This window comes from Macaca fascicularis, chromosome 1, assembly GCF_037993035.2.
Source record: "Macaca fascicularis isolate 582-1 chromosome 1, T2T-MFA8v1.1".
NCBI lineage: Eukaryota > Metazoa > Chordata > Mammalia > Primates > Cercopithecidae > Macaca > Macaca fascicularis.
The window spans coordinates 125,644,675-125,661,695 of NC_088375.1; the positions used below are offsets into that span (position 1 = coordinate 125,644,675).

The 17,021-nt window shown below is 37.3% G+C and overlaps 1 protein-coding gene across 3 annotated transcripts in view; it reads right to left on the minus strand.

Moving 5' to 3' along the window:
• Positions 1 to 1,124: 1,124 nt before the first annotated feature.
• Positions 1,125 to 17,021, minus strand: part of STXBP3 (syntaxin binding protein 3) — a 58,308-nt gene continuing 42,411 nt past the window's right edge. For 2 of the 3 annotated variants that reach the window (XM_005542526.5, XM_005542525.5), the window contains exons 12-19: positions 16,440 to 16,505; positions 15,172 to 15,252; positions 13,714 to 13,852; positions 13,361 to 13,467; positions 11,852 to 11,944; positions 9,778 to 9,863; positions 2,554 to 2,702; positions 1,125 to 1,625 (exon numbers count right to left, since the gene is read on the minus strand). In XM_005542526.5, coding sequence (XP_005542583.1) covers positions 1,531 to 1,625; positions 2,554 to 2,702; positions 9,778 to 9,863; positions 11,852 to 11,944; positions 13,361 to 13,467; positions 13,714 to 13,852; positions 15,172 to 15,252; positions 16,440 to 16,505 — 816 coding nt within the window. In that variant the 3' untranslated portion in view covers positions 1,125 to 1,530. The remainder of the gene's footprint in view (positions 1,626 to 2,553; positions 2,703 to 9,777; positions 9,864 to 11,851; positions 11,945 to 13,360; positions 13,468 to 13,713; positions 13,853 to 15,171; positions 15,253 to 16,439; positions 16,506 to 17,021) is intronic. The other variant, XR_006690629.3, reaches the window with a different exon arrangement.

Genomic DNA, 17,021 nt, shown 5'->3' on the forward strand with positions numbered 1-17,021 from the left:
TGTTCTAGAAGAAACCATGCGTGAATATATAATCCTGGAGTGTGGAAGGTATTTCTAAGCAGCATGTGAAATTCAGAAGTTAAAATGGAAAAGTGATGGATTTATCTACGTAAAAATTAAAAATGGGCCAAGCGCGGTGGCTCACGCCTGTAATCCCAGCACTTTGGGAGGCCGAGGCGGGTGGATCACGAGGTCAGGAGATCGAGACCATCCTGGCTAACATAGTGAAACCCTGTCTCTACTAAAAATACACTAACAAAAAGCAAAAAAAAACCCAAAAAACAAACAAAAAAAACATTAGCCGGGCATGGTGGCAGGCGCCCGTAGTCCCAGCTATTCGGGAGGCTGAGGCAGAAGAATGGTGTGAACCTGGGAGGGGGAGCTTGCAGTGCGCCGAGATTGCGCCACTGTACTCCAGCCTGGGTGACAGAGCGAGACTCCATCTCAAAAAAAAAAAAAAAATTAAAAATGGGTATCTGTCAATATTTAAATGCACAAATCCCTTGACCACTGCTAGGAATTTACATTATGGAAATGTCTGTGTAAGTCTGCAAAGGTATGTACCCAAACAATGCAGCATTATTTATAAGAGGAAAACTCTGAATCAATACAACTATGGTCTGCTGTATGACAGAACACTATGAGGTCAAGTAAAAGAATAGATTTGAAACAAAGATGTTCCCTTTGTTTAACAAAACACATCTGCAGACATATATTATCTAACCCTACACAGAGATTACATTATTTTTGAAAAAGTCATTAGGAGATATCTTGGTGGGAGTATTACGGTAGATTCCTTTTCTTCTTTGTTACTCTAGAACTTTTAAAATTTCTAACTTTCCCCTCTCCCCTACAGAAAAAACAAACCAGAATAATTTTTTAAATTCTGTATTTATTTCCTCTTAGAATGTTCATGATTTTTGGTTTTCTAATTTAAACATACATGATTTCAAAATTATATAAAATTGTGTTCTTTAGAAGTATGTGGCAAAACAGTATACACTGTGAAATCACTCCATTTCTATTAATGACTGAATTATTTTGCACATAAAACAAACTGAATTTTAGTTGAAAGAAAAACTACACTTAGAGGAAACAATTCTATCATACATACACATTTACAGTTTTTACTTTTACAATCTCTTTATTTAAAATCATTCTTTCCCAAAAAACTATACTTTAGCATGAGATGTTTAGATGTAAGTATCCAATGGGTAATTAGTATGTACACAGGTGGTTGTGAGAAATTACCCACAACTCTAATATATTCTGCTCCAAAGGTGAAAAAATTTCCTTTTAGAAAGCATTTTAACATTTCTTCTCATCATCTACAAAGCAGCAGCAATATTTAAATTATCAAAAATGACAAATCCAGTAATACATAATCATAAACAGTTCCTTAAGAAATATATTTGAAAAGCCATTATTCCATAAAATATTTACATTGTTTAAATTACATGACAGCAACATTTTCTTTCTATTTTAGTTCAACATATTAGTAAGAATCTCTAAACCCTCCAAAAAGAAAAGCTATTCATCCTTAATAAAGGAGAGTTTATCCTTGGGTTTATTCAGCATCTTTATATCATCCAACAGCTTTTTGGGTGTTAAAATATGTGTAGAACCTGGTAGGAGAAAAGAGAATTTTTCAGAGGCCAGCAGTTAAATCAGTTTTCCTTCGCTTAATATGTGTTGTCCTTCAAGTATGTAAAGTGCAGTAGCCTGGCGCAATGTAACAAAATTTCTCTAAGACATCTTCCTGAAATCTGCCTACACTGCAATATTTCAATCCTTCTTCACCATTGAGCATGCTCAGTAACTGTGCAGAAACAGTGGCCATTCCTAGTGCTCTGTCTACTTTGTGCTAGACATTGGCACACTGAAGAGCAAAACTGGGGATTACCCTATCCTTAGCACTACAACAGTTATTGTTCGATAATAGAGACCCACTAAGCAGTGCTGCAGGTCAAGGCTTAACACACAGATCCAGCACCTCCATGGGTCAGGAGAGTTTACCTATCATTGGCTTTGACTGAAATTCTTATTTTTAAATTTTTTGTAGAGACGGGAGTTTTGCTTTATTGCCCAGGCTGATTTCAAACTCCTGGCCTCAAGTGACCCTTCTGCCTCGGCTTCCCAAAGTGCTGGAATTACAGGCCTGAGCCACTAGCCTGGCCTGAAATTCTTAAAACTTAATTCCACACAGGCCTTGCCAATGTCATGTCCATAGCCACAAAAAATTCAAAACATTTTTTAAGTAGAAATGTATTTGTACATCAAAAACTATTTAATAGTTAAACAAATGTATAGAACATACTATTTTAAAGGAGCAAGCACCTTTTCCTCAAATAAGCATGTTTGAAAATAAAACTATCAAAAAGTCAACCAGGAAAAAAAACCCAACACACATCAGATAAAACACATTCTATGGTTAACAATTTTTTTGCATTAAATTTTGTCTCAAATGTATAACACGAGATAACATTTTACATGTATACTTTTGCATTTAGAGTTTGTGTTTAAAAACAGAAAAGAAGAAAACAAAAGTCTTACCAATAATAACTTCACAGGATTTATGTGCCTGAGAAACTTCATAAGCACAACGCATTTCAGAGTATGTAATCCCTCCAATTACAAAAACAATCAGCTTTGACCCATTTTTTCGGTCTTCTAAATAATTAGCTCTGGGTTTCTGGCGAGCACTAAAAAGTAATTTAAAAAAAAAGTAAACATGTTATAAATATTTCCAAAGCCATAATACTTGTAGACTTAAAAAGCCTAACTTAACCAAACTTAAACTTGCTACCAATTACATTGATTTTTTTTTTTTTTTTAAATTTGAGACAGTCTCACTTTGTAGCCCAGGCTGGAGTGCAGTGGAGTGATCTTGGTTCACTGCAACCTCTGCCTCCCGGGTAATGGTTCAAGCAATTCTCCTGTCTCAGCCTCCCAAGTAGCTGGGATTACAGGCACATGCCACCATGCCCAGCTAATTTTGTATTTTTAGTAGAGACAGCATTTCACCATGTTGGCCAGGCTGGTCTTGAACTCCTGACCTTGTGATCTGCCCACCTCCCCAAAGTGTTGGGATTACAGGCGTGAGCCACCGTGCCTGGCCCAATTACATTGATTTTTAAGGAAATGACTTAACCATAGTATGACTAAAGCACCAAGAGTTAAGTAGAACAGCCACATTTCAAGAACAATTTTAACAAATCGTGCATCATTTGGCTGGGCATTTTAACCTATAGAGTAGAGCTAACACCCTCCCTTATTATTTCATAAGAAGAAATAATATACCTGAGAAGTCTGCAGCTTCTTGAAATTAAAAATTAGTGGCACTGAAAAAGGAAAAGGTTTTGAAGATGTGAAGGGGAAAGGGGCAAGTATTACTTTGGAACTGATGTGTATTCGATTGTTCCTTGCTGGAATGGAATTCAGGAACCTATGATGGTAGGAGGTCGGCTGTTAAGAATTAGACCTGGGTTTCTATTTTCATTCTGCTTGTTTTTGATTCAGTATGGCTTTCAGCAAGTTACTTAACTTCTCTCTAAACCTTAAAGGCTGTTACAAGGATGAAATGAAACAATGTACAGAACACACTAAGTACAGAATCTGGTGTTAGGTAAATACTCAATAAACAGTAGTCATTACTTTTACCATTCCTCCTCCAGATTGCTGTAGATCCCCAGAGTCCCATATAGTAGCCACTAGCCACATGAGGCTATTTAAATTTAAATTAGTTAAAATTAAATGAAATAAGAAATTCAGTTCTTCATCCATACTTAGCCACATATCCAGTACCCAATAGCAACATGTAGCCAGTGGCTGTCATACTGGACAGTGCCAATATAGAACCTTTCTATCACTGCAGAAAGTTCTATTGGCTAGCATTGCTCTAGATCATAGGAATTACTTTTTTTGTTCACAGGCTCCATTGGTAAAAATTTTTAGCTTTTATTTGAAAAGTAAATATTTCAAAATAAACACATCCATTTATAAACAAATATTTTAACGTGTAAATGACATATATGTACCAGTATATATTAGCAAAACTTAATTTCTTCTTTTTTAGGTAAAAGTAAGTACCCAATGGTTCATTTTGTTACCTACTTTGAGAGTCACTGTTCTGGGTGACCTAGAACGCCTTGCAATATAGGATCTCATAGCAAATTTTTGTTTTGTTAGAGATGGGGTCTTGCTATGTTGCCTAGGCTACAGTGCAGCAGCTGCGGACCAGCACCATCATAGGACACCACAGCCTCGAACTCTTAGGCTCAAGCAATCCTCCCACCTCAGCCTCAAGTAGCTGGACTTACAGGTGTGCACCACTGCACCCAGCCCCACAGCAAACTTTTAATAATGTTCTTGGCTGGGTGTGGTGGCTCACGTCTGTAATCCCAGCACTTTGGGAGGCTGAGGTGGGCGGATCACGAGGTCAAGAGATCGAGACCATCCTGGCCAACAAGGTGAAACCCCATCTCTACTAAAAATACAAAAATTAGCTGGGCATGGTGGCGCATGCCTGTAGTCCCAGTTACTCAGGAGACCGAGGCAGGAGAATCGCCTGAACCTGGGAGGCGGAGGTTGCAGTGAGCCAAGATCATGCATCGCACTCCAGCCTGGGTGACAGAGCAAGACTCTGTCTCAAAAAAAAAAAATTCTTAATCTAGCCTTTCAGATGATTGCTTCCATTCATTACCTTAAAGATGAGGTAGTGAACAACAGGAAACAAATTTTAAAAATTAAAATTTTCCCTCCCCTTTGAAAGATGAAACAGGAACAAGACCCACTCTTGTTCCCATACAAAGTCAAGGACATATTAAAAACATAACTTTGGCTTAAAAACTGTTTCAACAGACAGAAATAGAGTCAGAAGGCAAACGAAAAGGAGACAACACTGCTCAAAACAATTCTAATAGTTTCTAAGCTTCTGAATAGCAATTTTAGAGCAATGGGATTATATTTAATTTGTTTCACATATGTATGAAGACTGAGAGATATAAAGATAATTAAATCCCTAGATCCTGAAAATAGATCCCTCTAAATAGCACCAAGGAGCACTGATTAAGAGCAAACATGTTTTTAAAGCATAGCTGACAGTAAACAAGGCAGAGAAATCTCCAGGGGCTATTGGTAAAAAGGAAGCTAAATACTAGAATGGTAAACTGAGTTGAGGCTTGGTCTGCCTTGTGGAGTATTTTCCGATCTTAGCAAACAAGGGGCTGACCCCTCGGTACTGTGCAAGGTAGAGACTGGGAGCTGACACCCGGCATAAGGTCAGGACACCCTCCAAGGCAAGGGGAGATGCAAGGAAGCTTCTCCCCTGATAATTTAGCCACAGGCCTGTCACATAGAGTCTTAGGTGTTAATTATACTACCTTCCTGGTCTGAGGAAACCCAGACTGAGAAATTAACACAAAAAGAAAAAACCTCTAATCTGGTAAAAGCACATGCAAAACCCGCCTGAAGGGACCCGCTCTCAGTGCTGGCTACCAAAATAAACTCAACATTCAAAAGTACAAAACACATTTGGAAATAAGTAACTATGAGTCTGCAGAAATAAAAGACAGCAGAACTGAACCCAAAGAGTGTAAAACAGTGAAATTATTAGATATAGACTACAAATTAGGTATGTTTAATATGACAACAGACAATAAAGTAGGATAGAAAGTATGACAAAATAAGAAATAACAAAAAGTCCAAGCATGTTTAAAAAAGAAATGTGAGAACTTCTAAAACGGAAAAATAAAGTCACTGAAAATACAAAAAGAAAAAACAGCTTATACAGATGAGACACAGGGTAAGAGAGACCTAAAGAACTGAAAACTAAATCTGAAGAAAAATTTCTAGAATGAAACACCAGCAGAAGAAATAAAAAAGTATAAGAGATTAAGAGACATTATGACAGAGTAAGATGTTCCAACAAAACCAAGACTACGTAAGTGGCAATATTTGAAGAATTTATGAAAGATGTAAATCCTCAGATTCAGGAAACAAATGAATCCCAAAGAAAGAAACAAAAATAAATCCTCAGATACACATAGCACAGGGAATACACAGAACCAAGGACGAAAAACAACCAGAGAAAAAAGGCTAATTATTCACCAAGGTACAAGAGTGACAGAAAACACGACCCCTCCACCTTCCCAAGGGCTAAAGTAGAACCCTGGAAACAGCAGAATATTTTCTACAAGTGTTGACTGAACATACCTCAGCTCTTAGAAATTCATAGCTGGCTAAGAACAACGACCAAATGAAGGAACGAACAAAACTGTAGACTACCACCACTGGCCAGGTGCAGTGGCACACACCTGTAATCCCAGCACTTTGGGAGCTGAGGTGGGTGGATCACAAGGTCAGGAATTTGAGACCAGCTTGGTCAACATGGTGAAACCCCATCTCTACTAAAAATAGAAAAATCAGCCAGGTGTGGTGGTGCACACCTGTAATCCCAGCTAGTCAGGAGGTTGAGACACGAGAACTGCTTGCGCCCGGGAGGCAGAGGTTGTAGTAAGCTGAGATGGTGCCACCACACTCCAGCCTGGGCAACAGAGCAAGACTCTGTCTTGGAAAAAAATAAAAAAGACTACCACCAACAGACCCACATGAAAGGATACACTTCAGAAAGAAACTGAGCCCACACAAAAGGGGTGGTGGGCGATTTAACAGGTTCACATGCACATACAACTGAATTTTAAAAAACCAATAATGCTGCTTAGTAATATGGGGAGTAAAAAAGATACAAAGTGAACAAAAATGAAGTATTATAACATTTAAGGGGTGCATGGTTTACATCCAGTTGGTCTAAGGTTCTTGTATTGTTCAAGAGGAAGGCAGGGATACTCATTAATCTTAGACTTTGTTGAGTCAAATATGTGCAGTAATAAACTGCTACAAGAATATAAATAGATAACATAATCTCCAAACCTTTTGTAGAAAAGGAAAAAATAAAACTAAAGAAAAGTCCTCAGTCCAAGGCAAGCACCCTACCCGGATACACGTAAAAGTACAAGAATGCTCACTGCATACTGTTTGTAATTATGCCAGTTTTGAGAGAGCCTAAATTTCTATCACGTGGAAAAGAGATGAATAAATTGCTATACTCATATAACTATATACCAACTAGCAGTGAAAATTTATGCACGTATCAGTCTGGAATGAATTTCACAAACATAATGTGAGGGAAACAAAAAAGCAGACTGCAGGAGGACACACAATATGATACTACATTAAGTTTAAAAACATAATATAGAGAGCACTTGTGGTCATGGCAGAATAAGGTGGTCAGGAGATTCCCCTCTGAGAAAACAAGTATATACATGTATGAAATTGTGGGGGGAAACAAAACAAAACAAAAGAAAACAAAACATTTCAGGTTAACTGGAAACCATAGGTAGACAACAAATTGAGAAGCATTTAATCTTGAATATCTGCTAACGTATCTGGTAAGAATGGTGGTGGTGAATATGTAACCTTCTATCCTGGGCTGCATCTAACCCTCACTGCTCTCCCAGCTCAGTCAGAGAAAAATTATAGCTTTACTGCAAAATTGGTGGAAGACTTGATTCAAGGTGGGACAGTGAGGCGAGTACAAAATCCTGCAACTTTGCTAGGTGTGGTCTCAACTTAGGATGGGCAGCCAATCAGGAACAAACAAACAAACAAACAAATAAATAAATAATTTGAGGCGGAGTTTCACTCTGTCACTTGGGCTGGAGTGCAGTGTCGTGATCTTGCTTACTGCAACCTCTGCCTCCCAGGTTCAAGCGATTCTCCTGCCTCAGCCTCCTGAGTAGCTGGGATTACAGGAGTGTGCCACCATGTCCGGCTAATTTTTGTATTTTTAGTAGAGATGGGGTTTCACCATGTTGGTCAGGCTGGTCTTGAACTCCTGACCTCAAGTGATCCGCCCGCCTTGGCCTCCCAAAGTGCTGGGATTACAGACATGAGCTACTTTGCCTGGCCAGGTACAAATTTAATAAGGAAATCCCAGAAGTAAAGAAGCCAAAGATAAGCTCTCTGCACATTATTAATGGACTGCTAAACTATGCATGTGTGGGGAAAACCTGAGAAAGTCCAGGAAAAAAAACGAGGGAAAAAAGGGCTGGGTGCGGTGTTTCATGTCTGTAATCCCAGTGCTTTGGGAGGCTGAGGCAGGAAGATCGCTTGAGCCCAGGAGTTCAAGACCAGCCTGGGCAACACAGTGAGACCCTGCCTCTACAAGACATTTAAAAAATTAGCTGGGTGTGGTGGCACATATCTAGAACCCTAGCTGCCTGGGAGGCTGAGGTGGGAGGCTCACCTGAGCCCATGAGTTTGAGTTTATAATAAGCTACGATCATGCCCCTACACTCCTTCACTCCAGTGTGGGCAACAGAGAAAGACCCTGCCTCTATTTAAAAAAAAAAAAAAAAAAAAAAAAAAATTAAAAAAAGGGAAGGAGACTTAAGAACTGCCTATTTTGGAATGCAACCCCTAACCCCACACTCAGCTTGATCAGTAGAGGATGGAAGCCAAACAGGCTTGAAGTGTCTGAACAGATAACTGATTGACCTCTAAACTACACAGACATAGGGGCAACCACTAGAAGCTAAGACAAAAAATTAAAATTTTAAAAACTCAACAAGGACATCAGTGGCTACAAGAGAGCAAGAGAGAAAGATTCCATAGTTTAAGTCCACACAAATTACTAAAACAATTTGGAGTTGCTATAATACATTATCGAAAAGGTCCAATTTTCAACCAAAAATTAGTATACAAAGAAACAGGAATGTGTGACTCATACTTCGGGGAAAAAAAAGACATTCAATAGGAATTAATCCTGAGTAGACTCAGGGACTTCCAAGCAGTTACAAATATGATCAAAGAATTAAAAAGAAAAATATGCTAACAAGTTAACAGGGAATCTCAACAGTCAGAAATGGAAATAAAAAAAATCAAATGGAAATTCTACATGTGAAAAGTACAATAACAAATTTTAAAAAGATGAAAGAAAAGAGAGCCTCAGTAACTCACAGGACAATGTTAAACCCTCCAACTTGTGTGTAACAGGAGTTTCAGAAGGAGAGGAAGGAGAGGAGAGACAAAGGGGAAGAAAAAAATTTGAAAAAAATAATGCCTGAAAACTTCCCAAATTTGATGAAAATTATTAACTTGCATATTTAAGAATCTCAACAATCCTCAGGTAGAATAAACACAGAGAACTACACCTAGACACAACACAGTTAAACGGCTGAAAGCCAAAGATCAAGAGAAAATCCTGCAAGATATAACTCAAGACACTGTTTAGGATACAAACATATGTAGAAAAAGTATAAAGACATACAGGCAATAAACACCAAATTCAGGACAGAAAATAAAGGGAGAATAATAAAACCAGAGTGTGATATACAGGAAGCTTGAATTATACTTATAATGATTTAGTTAATAAACTGGGCACTGGGCATAAGGGTATGCATTGTAACATTCTCTATCTTTCTAAATGTTTAAAGTACCTCAACACAAAAATAGTTATCAAAAAGGATTAAGGTCTCTGCTATGTGAAGGAAGAGGAGGTGGGGAAGGAAATACTTACTGTTTCATGAAAATATTTTTTATAATAAAGTACATAAAGTACATTTTCATATTGCTTATCTGGATTCATTTAAAACAATTAAAAAAAATACAGGATTGTATACTTGAAAGAAAGTTGCCAAACATGAGTTATCTGTGTACCATTTTAAATTATTAGTCTGTAGAATGAAAATTTCATTGATTTTCACTTATAGATTTTACCTTACAGCTCCTGAACCATTCCATACTGCTGGACACTGGGAACAATATGGCCATTCTTTTGAATCTAATCTATTATCAATAGCATCCTAGGGAAGGAAAGAGTTAATTCCATCAATAAAATTGTAAATTGCAGGACTTTGTTTGGCATAAAGGTCAAAACTTGCATTTGCAATTGAGGAACCTTAGACATATTTAGTATAAGATTAGCCTTTTCTTTGAAACTCGCAAATCTTATTTGCTTCAAAATTAGTGAAATCATTTACCGATTAAAGCAATATTTGCTGCATGACTCCCTTTCTTCATTTGGAGGGTCCCCATGCTGTTACAAGGATTTCAGGCACCTTATCAGAGCTTTTAGTTCTATGGTGCCAAGGGTTTCTAATCATTATTCCAGTCCTGACACACTTCTAAAGCTTTGCCCTTCATAGCTACTACTGCTATGGCCTAGGGGTACTCAAGACAATCCAATGGGATATGGGAAGTTTTCCTTTTCATTTTATTAAAATTTTCCCTTTTATCAGTGTTAGATTTTACGATTATATATATGTATATAAATATACTGTAGACATAGATTATATTTTATTACAGTAATGCTTAACTTATAAATCAATAGGTTCATGCTCACATTTCTTTATGGTTAGGTATGCATGAACTGAAAAGTATGGAGACCACTGCTTTACAGCATGGTAGTACAAGTAGTATTAACAAGTGGGCACATGGATTGGGCACAAAGTACTCAGTAGTCCAAGAACATTTCAGTAAGACTGCAAGAAGGGAGGAAATCAAGTTTCAGGAGAAATTCTAAAGGCCTAAGATTGTCATGGATCCAAATGTGTATTTTCTGAATTTAACATGCAAATCCTTGTTAAGGGGTTCAAGAAAGTCATTTCTTATTTTACAAATACTAGCCATGGTAAACTGATCAGGAATATGTTAAAAAAACAAAACAAAACAAACAAACAAACAAAAAGAAACTAGCCATAAGAAACTACTTAGTTCTACATCATCCTTGTGAGAAAGAAAAAAAAAAAACCTTATGTTACAGAAAACAAAGTCTAAATTCTTTAGATTTTTCATATATGTTTAAGCATGTGTGATGACATAAAATTAGCCAAGCAAAACAGAGAAATCATAGTTATGCACTGTACCAAATTGGCTCCCAAAAGAAAGTATAAACTGGTTTAAGTCAAAGGAAAAGGGGAATAAAAACTATATGATCATGACCGAAGAATAAGTGTCATAATTTTATTAAGCTCATAAAGTAATTTTAAAATTAGCTCATTTTGTAATTTCCTGTAATTGAATAATGTTCTCTAAGCATAAACAGTATTAAAGGCATGATTCATCTAACAGCAAACTATAATAAAGTTTACATTTTAATCCAAATATATTTCCAAGAATATTGGCATCTAACACTTTCTAATAGTGGTCCACATACAAATGTTATTTTGTTGAACTTTCATTCAAGTAAATTATATTTACGCCACATACAGTTATTTAAAACAAAGCAGTATTTTTCATAAAGCATATATGTGTTTATTTTTATTTATTTTGAAGCAGTCAGTGGTGTGAGTTTGTCTGAGGTCTTTAAGAAAAGAATCTTCAGCTGGGCGCAGTGACTCACCTGTAATCCCAGCACTTTGGGAGCCCAAGGTGGGCAGATCATGAGGTCAGGAGTACAAGATCAGCCTGGCCAACATAGTGAAACCCTGTCTCCACTAAAAATCCAAAAATTAGTCAGGTGTGGTGGCGTGTGCCTGTAGTCCCAGCTACTTGGGAGGCTGAGGCAAGAGAATTGCTTGAACCTAGGAGGCGGAGGTTGCAGTGAGCCAAGACTGTGCCACTGCACTCCAGGCTGAGTGACAGAGTGAGACTCCGTCTCAAAAAAAAAAAAAAAGAATCTTCAGGTTTCCTCTCCTCCCTTGACCCCAGATACAGGCTTTTTTGTAAAGCCTCCAACCACTGCAGAAACTTCCTGCCCAATACATATACTCAGACCGACACAAACTACAAAAAGTAAAGAATACTCTAAAGAGGGCACTCAGGTAGAAAAAAAGAATTTAATGATTTTTACCTCCATAATATCTTTGATAAAAGGTGTCCATCGAGAGAGCTGAAAAGTTTCTTCTGCAGACCGATCCTTTCTTAATGGTTTTCCTTGTTGAGACTAATACAATAAGAGGAAAAAATTAAAAACCAGTAATTCTATTCAAATATAATACTCTTATGTTTCCTAACAAAGATATTTAATTTACCGGTAAATACTATATTGTATTTGACTTAAAACTAAGAGTGGAGATGTCTACTTTAAAAAATCTGAGTGTGGTCACATAACTCCACTAAACAGTATTTTGTGCTTTAATGCTAAAATTTATTTATAATCATATCAGAACATATGTCTATTAAAATAAAAGTATTATAAAACTTGATGGCTGTAGTCCCAGCTACTTGGGAGGCTGAGGCAGGAGAATGGCATGAACCTGGGAGGCAGAACTTGCAGTAAGCCGAGATCGAGCCACTGCACTCCAGCCTGGGCAACAGAGCGAGACTCGTCTCAGAAAAGAAAAAAAAAAAATAGTTGATGGGGCCAGATGCAGTGGCTCACACCTGTAATCCCAGCACTTTGGGAGGCCGAGGCGGGCAGATCACCTGATACAGTTCGAGACCAACCTGATCAACAGGGTGAAACCCTGTCTCTACTAAAAATACAAAAATTAGCTGGGCGCGGATGGCAGGTGCCTATAATCCCAGGTGGGAAGCTGAGGCAGGAAAATTGCTTGAACCTGGAAGGCAGAGGTTGCAGTGAGCCGAGGTCACACCACTGCACTTCAGCCTGTGTCACAGAGAGAGCCTCTCTCTCAAAAAAAAAAAAAAAAAAAAAATTCATGGGAAACAGTGAGATTCTAAATAGAGTCCTTCCAAATTTGACTTTGAATCCTTTTTTTTTTTTTTTTTAAAGAGACAGAGTCTCGCTTTGGGCTGGAGTACAGTGGTATGATTTTGGCTCACTGCAGCCTTGACCTCCTGGGCTTGCGAGATCCTCAGCCTCCTGAGTAGCTGGGACTACAGGTACACACCAACACACCTGGCTATTTTTTTGTTTTTTGTAGAGGCGAGGTCTCACTATGATGCCCAGGCTGGTCTCAAACTCCTGGGCTCAAGCAATCCTCCTGCCTCAGCATCTCCCAAAGTGTTCGGATTACAGGTGTAAGCCACCATACCCAGCAAGCCTAATTTTTTTCCATCAAGAAAATATATACTTATTTTCTGTCATATTATAGTTAAAGGTTACATGTTTAACTAAAATATGACAATTGCTATAAATGAATCATAAAGACAAAAGTATAAGTAGTGAATTATGACAGAAGCTATAAAATACAAATTCACTAGAAAACTGCATTTGCCCAAATTACATATGGAAAAGAGAACAAAATCTTTAATTGCTTATTTATTCAGAATCTATAGAGTGAACTTAAGAAGACTGTCCACATGAACACCCACATAAAAAAAAACACAGTTAATACAAACAACTATACATACATACATACATATATAAAGTATACACACACGTAAGACTTCTTACTTGGGGAACAATGGGAACACCAAGGTAACTCCAGTTACGAATCATGTCACTCTCATTTTCTATCTTTACATTCTGGATCAACCTGTCCAAATTTTCTTCCGTAGTTCCTTAAATAGGTAAAAATATGAGTGCACAATCACATAATTGCTACCAAAGTAATTTCAAGGCTTTAGGTAGTACCCATGAATGAAGCTTTTAAAATAAAAACAGTTAAGTTATATCTCCTTCAGCCTTCTCTCAATTTCATATTTTCCCTTTTATCTTAACCAAGTTCAGCAACTGTCTTTCAGTTTTCAAAGATTCTTTTATGATCAATAGTAAAACACTCATTAAAAAGTGATTATATCCATTACCATTAATACTGAAGATATAAAGTAGAATTGCTCTTATTTTATCACAATTATCATGATTTTTGTTGAGGAGAACTGGAAGGAGTACTCGCATGGAATCCTTCACCTTCTGTCCTTCTGCATCAGTTCCAAGTGCCAGGTCCTTAATGAAAATAAAATACTGTCAGTGATCTATAATCGAAATTCATTTTTTAGTTAAAAACATCTATTACTGGCCGGGTGCGGTGGCTCATGCCTGTAATCCCAGCACTTTGGGAGGCCAAGGCGGATCACCTGAGGTCAGGAGTTGGAGACCAGCCTGGCCAACATGGTGAAACCCTATCTGTACTAAAAATACAAAAAATTAGCTGGGTGTGGTGTCAGGTGCCTGTAATCCCAGCTACTCGAGAGGCTGAGGCAGGAGAATCATTTGAACCTGGGAGGCGGAGGTTGCAGTGAGCCGAGATAGGGCCATTGCACTCTAGCCTGGGCAACAAGAGCGAAACTCTGTCTCAAAAAAACAAAAAACAAAAAACAAATAAACAAAATCTATTATTAAATCTTGTCAAATTTTAATGGAACACTGATGACATTACACAAGAAAATATGAACATCACCTTGTAAACTATTGTTTGTACAAAATACAAAAGGTCAAAAAATAAATCAGAGAACACAAAAATCATTAATCTAAACCTATGCTATCCAGTACAGTGGACACTAGCCACATATGACTACTGAGCACTTGAAATGGGATCAGTCTGAATTAAGATGTGCTGTAGGTACAAAACACCGGAAGACTTGAAGTAATATAATGCAAAATTATCTAATTAATAACTTTTTATACTGATTATATGTTGAAATAATATTTTGAATACATCAGGTTGTCAAAGTTTTTTTTTTTTAAGAGACAGGGTCTTGCCCAGGCTGCCCTCAAACTCCTGGGTTCAAGCAATCCTCCCACCTCAGCCTCCTGAAGAGCTGGGACTATAAGCACACACCACTGCACCCAACTTATTAGTAAAATTAATTGCACTTTTAAATTTTTACCTTTGTTAATATGGCTATTAGAATATTTAAAATTACATGCAGCCTGTATTCTAATAGGGGCAATGTTCTAAACAGTTGAGGCATGATAGAAAAGGCCCCTTGTAAAATGAGCTCTGCAGGCTGCTACACTAAATGCTGTACTGAGAAAGTCCTGCCAACAATGCTACCCTGAAATCATGCTCCCAAAATTTAAATCATTCCATTAAATAAAAAATATATAATATGAGGGACTGTTTACTAAGATACTCTACAGCTACTTGTTAATATTAGTGGGGAATGACATACTAAATACTGCCTAGGTGGTTCCCCTGATAAGAGAGAGTCTGTGATTCTGTAAAAACCAACCACTGTATCAAGCAAAAAGTTAGGTTTTAACTTACAAAGTTTATCCTAGAAATTTATTATGAACAGAGGCATTTCTGACTCTGCACATACCTGTTCGGTTTTGCAGAGCTTTTCTATATTAAGCTTGAACTTATTCATGCAATCTTCTGCTAAGTTAAGATGGACAACTTGCTGAAAAACAGAAGAAATCAATCATTTAAAGGATTTTAATGACTTTTGTGCAACTGGTAATATTAAACTTTTGAGACAGGCCTGAAAGAAAGTATGGGCTGAGGTGAAAGAAGGTAACATGTAAGCAAGGGAACAGCTCAAGACAGGAAGCAAATGAGAATGTGATCTACAGGTGATATGGTTTGGCTGTTTCCCCACCCAAATCTCATCTTGAATTGTAGTTCCCATAATCCCCATGTGTCGTGGGAAGGACCTGATGGGAAGTGTTTGGATCATGGGATGATGGGAGTGATTTCCTCCATGCTGTTCTCATAATAGTGAGTGAGTTCTCATGAGATCAGATGGTTTTATAAGCATCTGGCATGTGCCCTGCATGTACTTCTCCCTCCTGTGGCTTTGTAAAGAAGATGCCTGGCTTCCCCTTTGCTTTCCGCCATGATTGTAAGTTTCCTGAGGCCTTCTCAGCCATGTGGAACTGTGAGTCAGTTAGACTTCTTTCCTTTATAAATTAGCCAGTCTTGGATATTTCCTTATAGCAATGTCAGAAGAGACTAATACAACAGGGGGCAATCAACAGACAGCATAAATGGGATGGAAGTGTTGAATTGTTGAATTTGTGTTGAGTTTGAGAGAAAGTGAGAAAAATACCCAGAAGTTCTTCAAGTTCATATTCTCTTTATCTTTCTAAATGTTTCAAGTATTTTAACACACACAAAAATCATTGGTTGACTAGGGTGCAACATGACAAAAATGTTAAGATTATTCTGATAGTATTTGTAAGGAGCAAAAAAATAGTTTACCTGACTAAACAGCTTAAATGCTCTTAAATCTACTAATATGTAACTATTACTTTAAAGAAACATGTAGAATAACATCCACTAGTCAATCTACTGCTGAATTTCTTATAAGGTTGATAAATATTACTCTGTTAGGCTATTCAAGACAAAGATATAGACAAGTTTAAGCTGGATTCAGATAAATCTAGGTTATATATGTAGAGAAGTTATGAAGAAGCTTAGATATATGGGGTATTTCTCAGACCTATATAGTAAGGTTTTAGAGTACAACTAATACCAAGTATTCCATGAAACCCACTGCTAAACCGAACTACAGAGCTGAATATAAACTAAATATAAACTGAATATAAACTAAAACTAATTAGGTATCTCATATATAATACTGCTTACCTTAGTAATCTGTTTTCGGAAATGGGGCATCTTTTTCATCAGCTGGGTAAGAGCACTAAGTGATGTCTAGGAAAAATCAAACATTTTTGAAGGCAAACCTATGATTCAGTTATTCCATATTACAACTTTGAAATCCTAGAGTTTTACAAATTATCAAATCTAGTTAATTTACTGATTATTTGACAATTTTTTTAAAGAAGAATTTAGGAGGCTTCCAGTTTCACTCACAATAACACAGCTGATATCAACATTACTCTCCCTCCATAAATAAATAAGATTGGACAAATAAATAAAACAAAAGCTTTCAAGTAATAGATAAAAACAGCTCACAGCTGAGACAGCTGAGTGAAGGAAAGCACCAAAGGTGATCCCTACACTCACCCTGCCTTTCCTCTAAAGATGTTTTCCAAACACCACTGAAAGGAAATACAGTTCAAATAGAGAACAATTATCTCTCTGAGTGCAAACAAAAAAAAGGGAGATAAGAGCTTGGGGCTGTGAGGTAGATTCTGGAAAGCAGGGTGCTAAAGAGAAAGGAGCTAGACAGAACATAACCCAAAAATGGGTAGAGAGATTATCCTT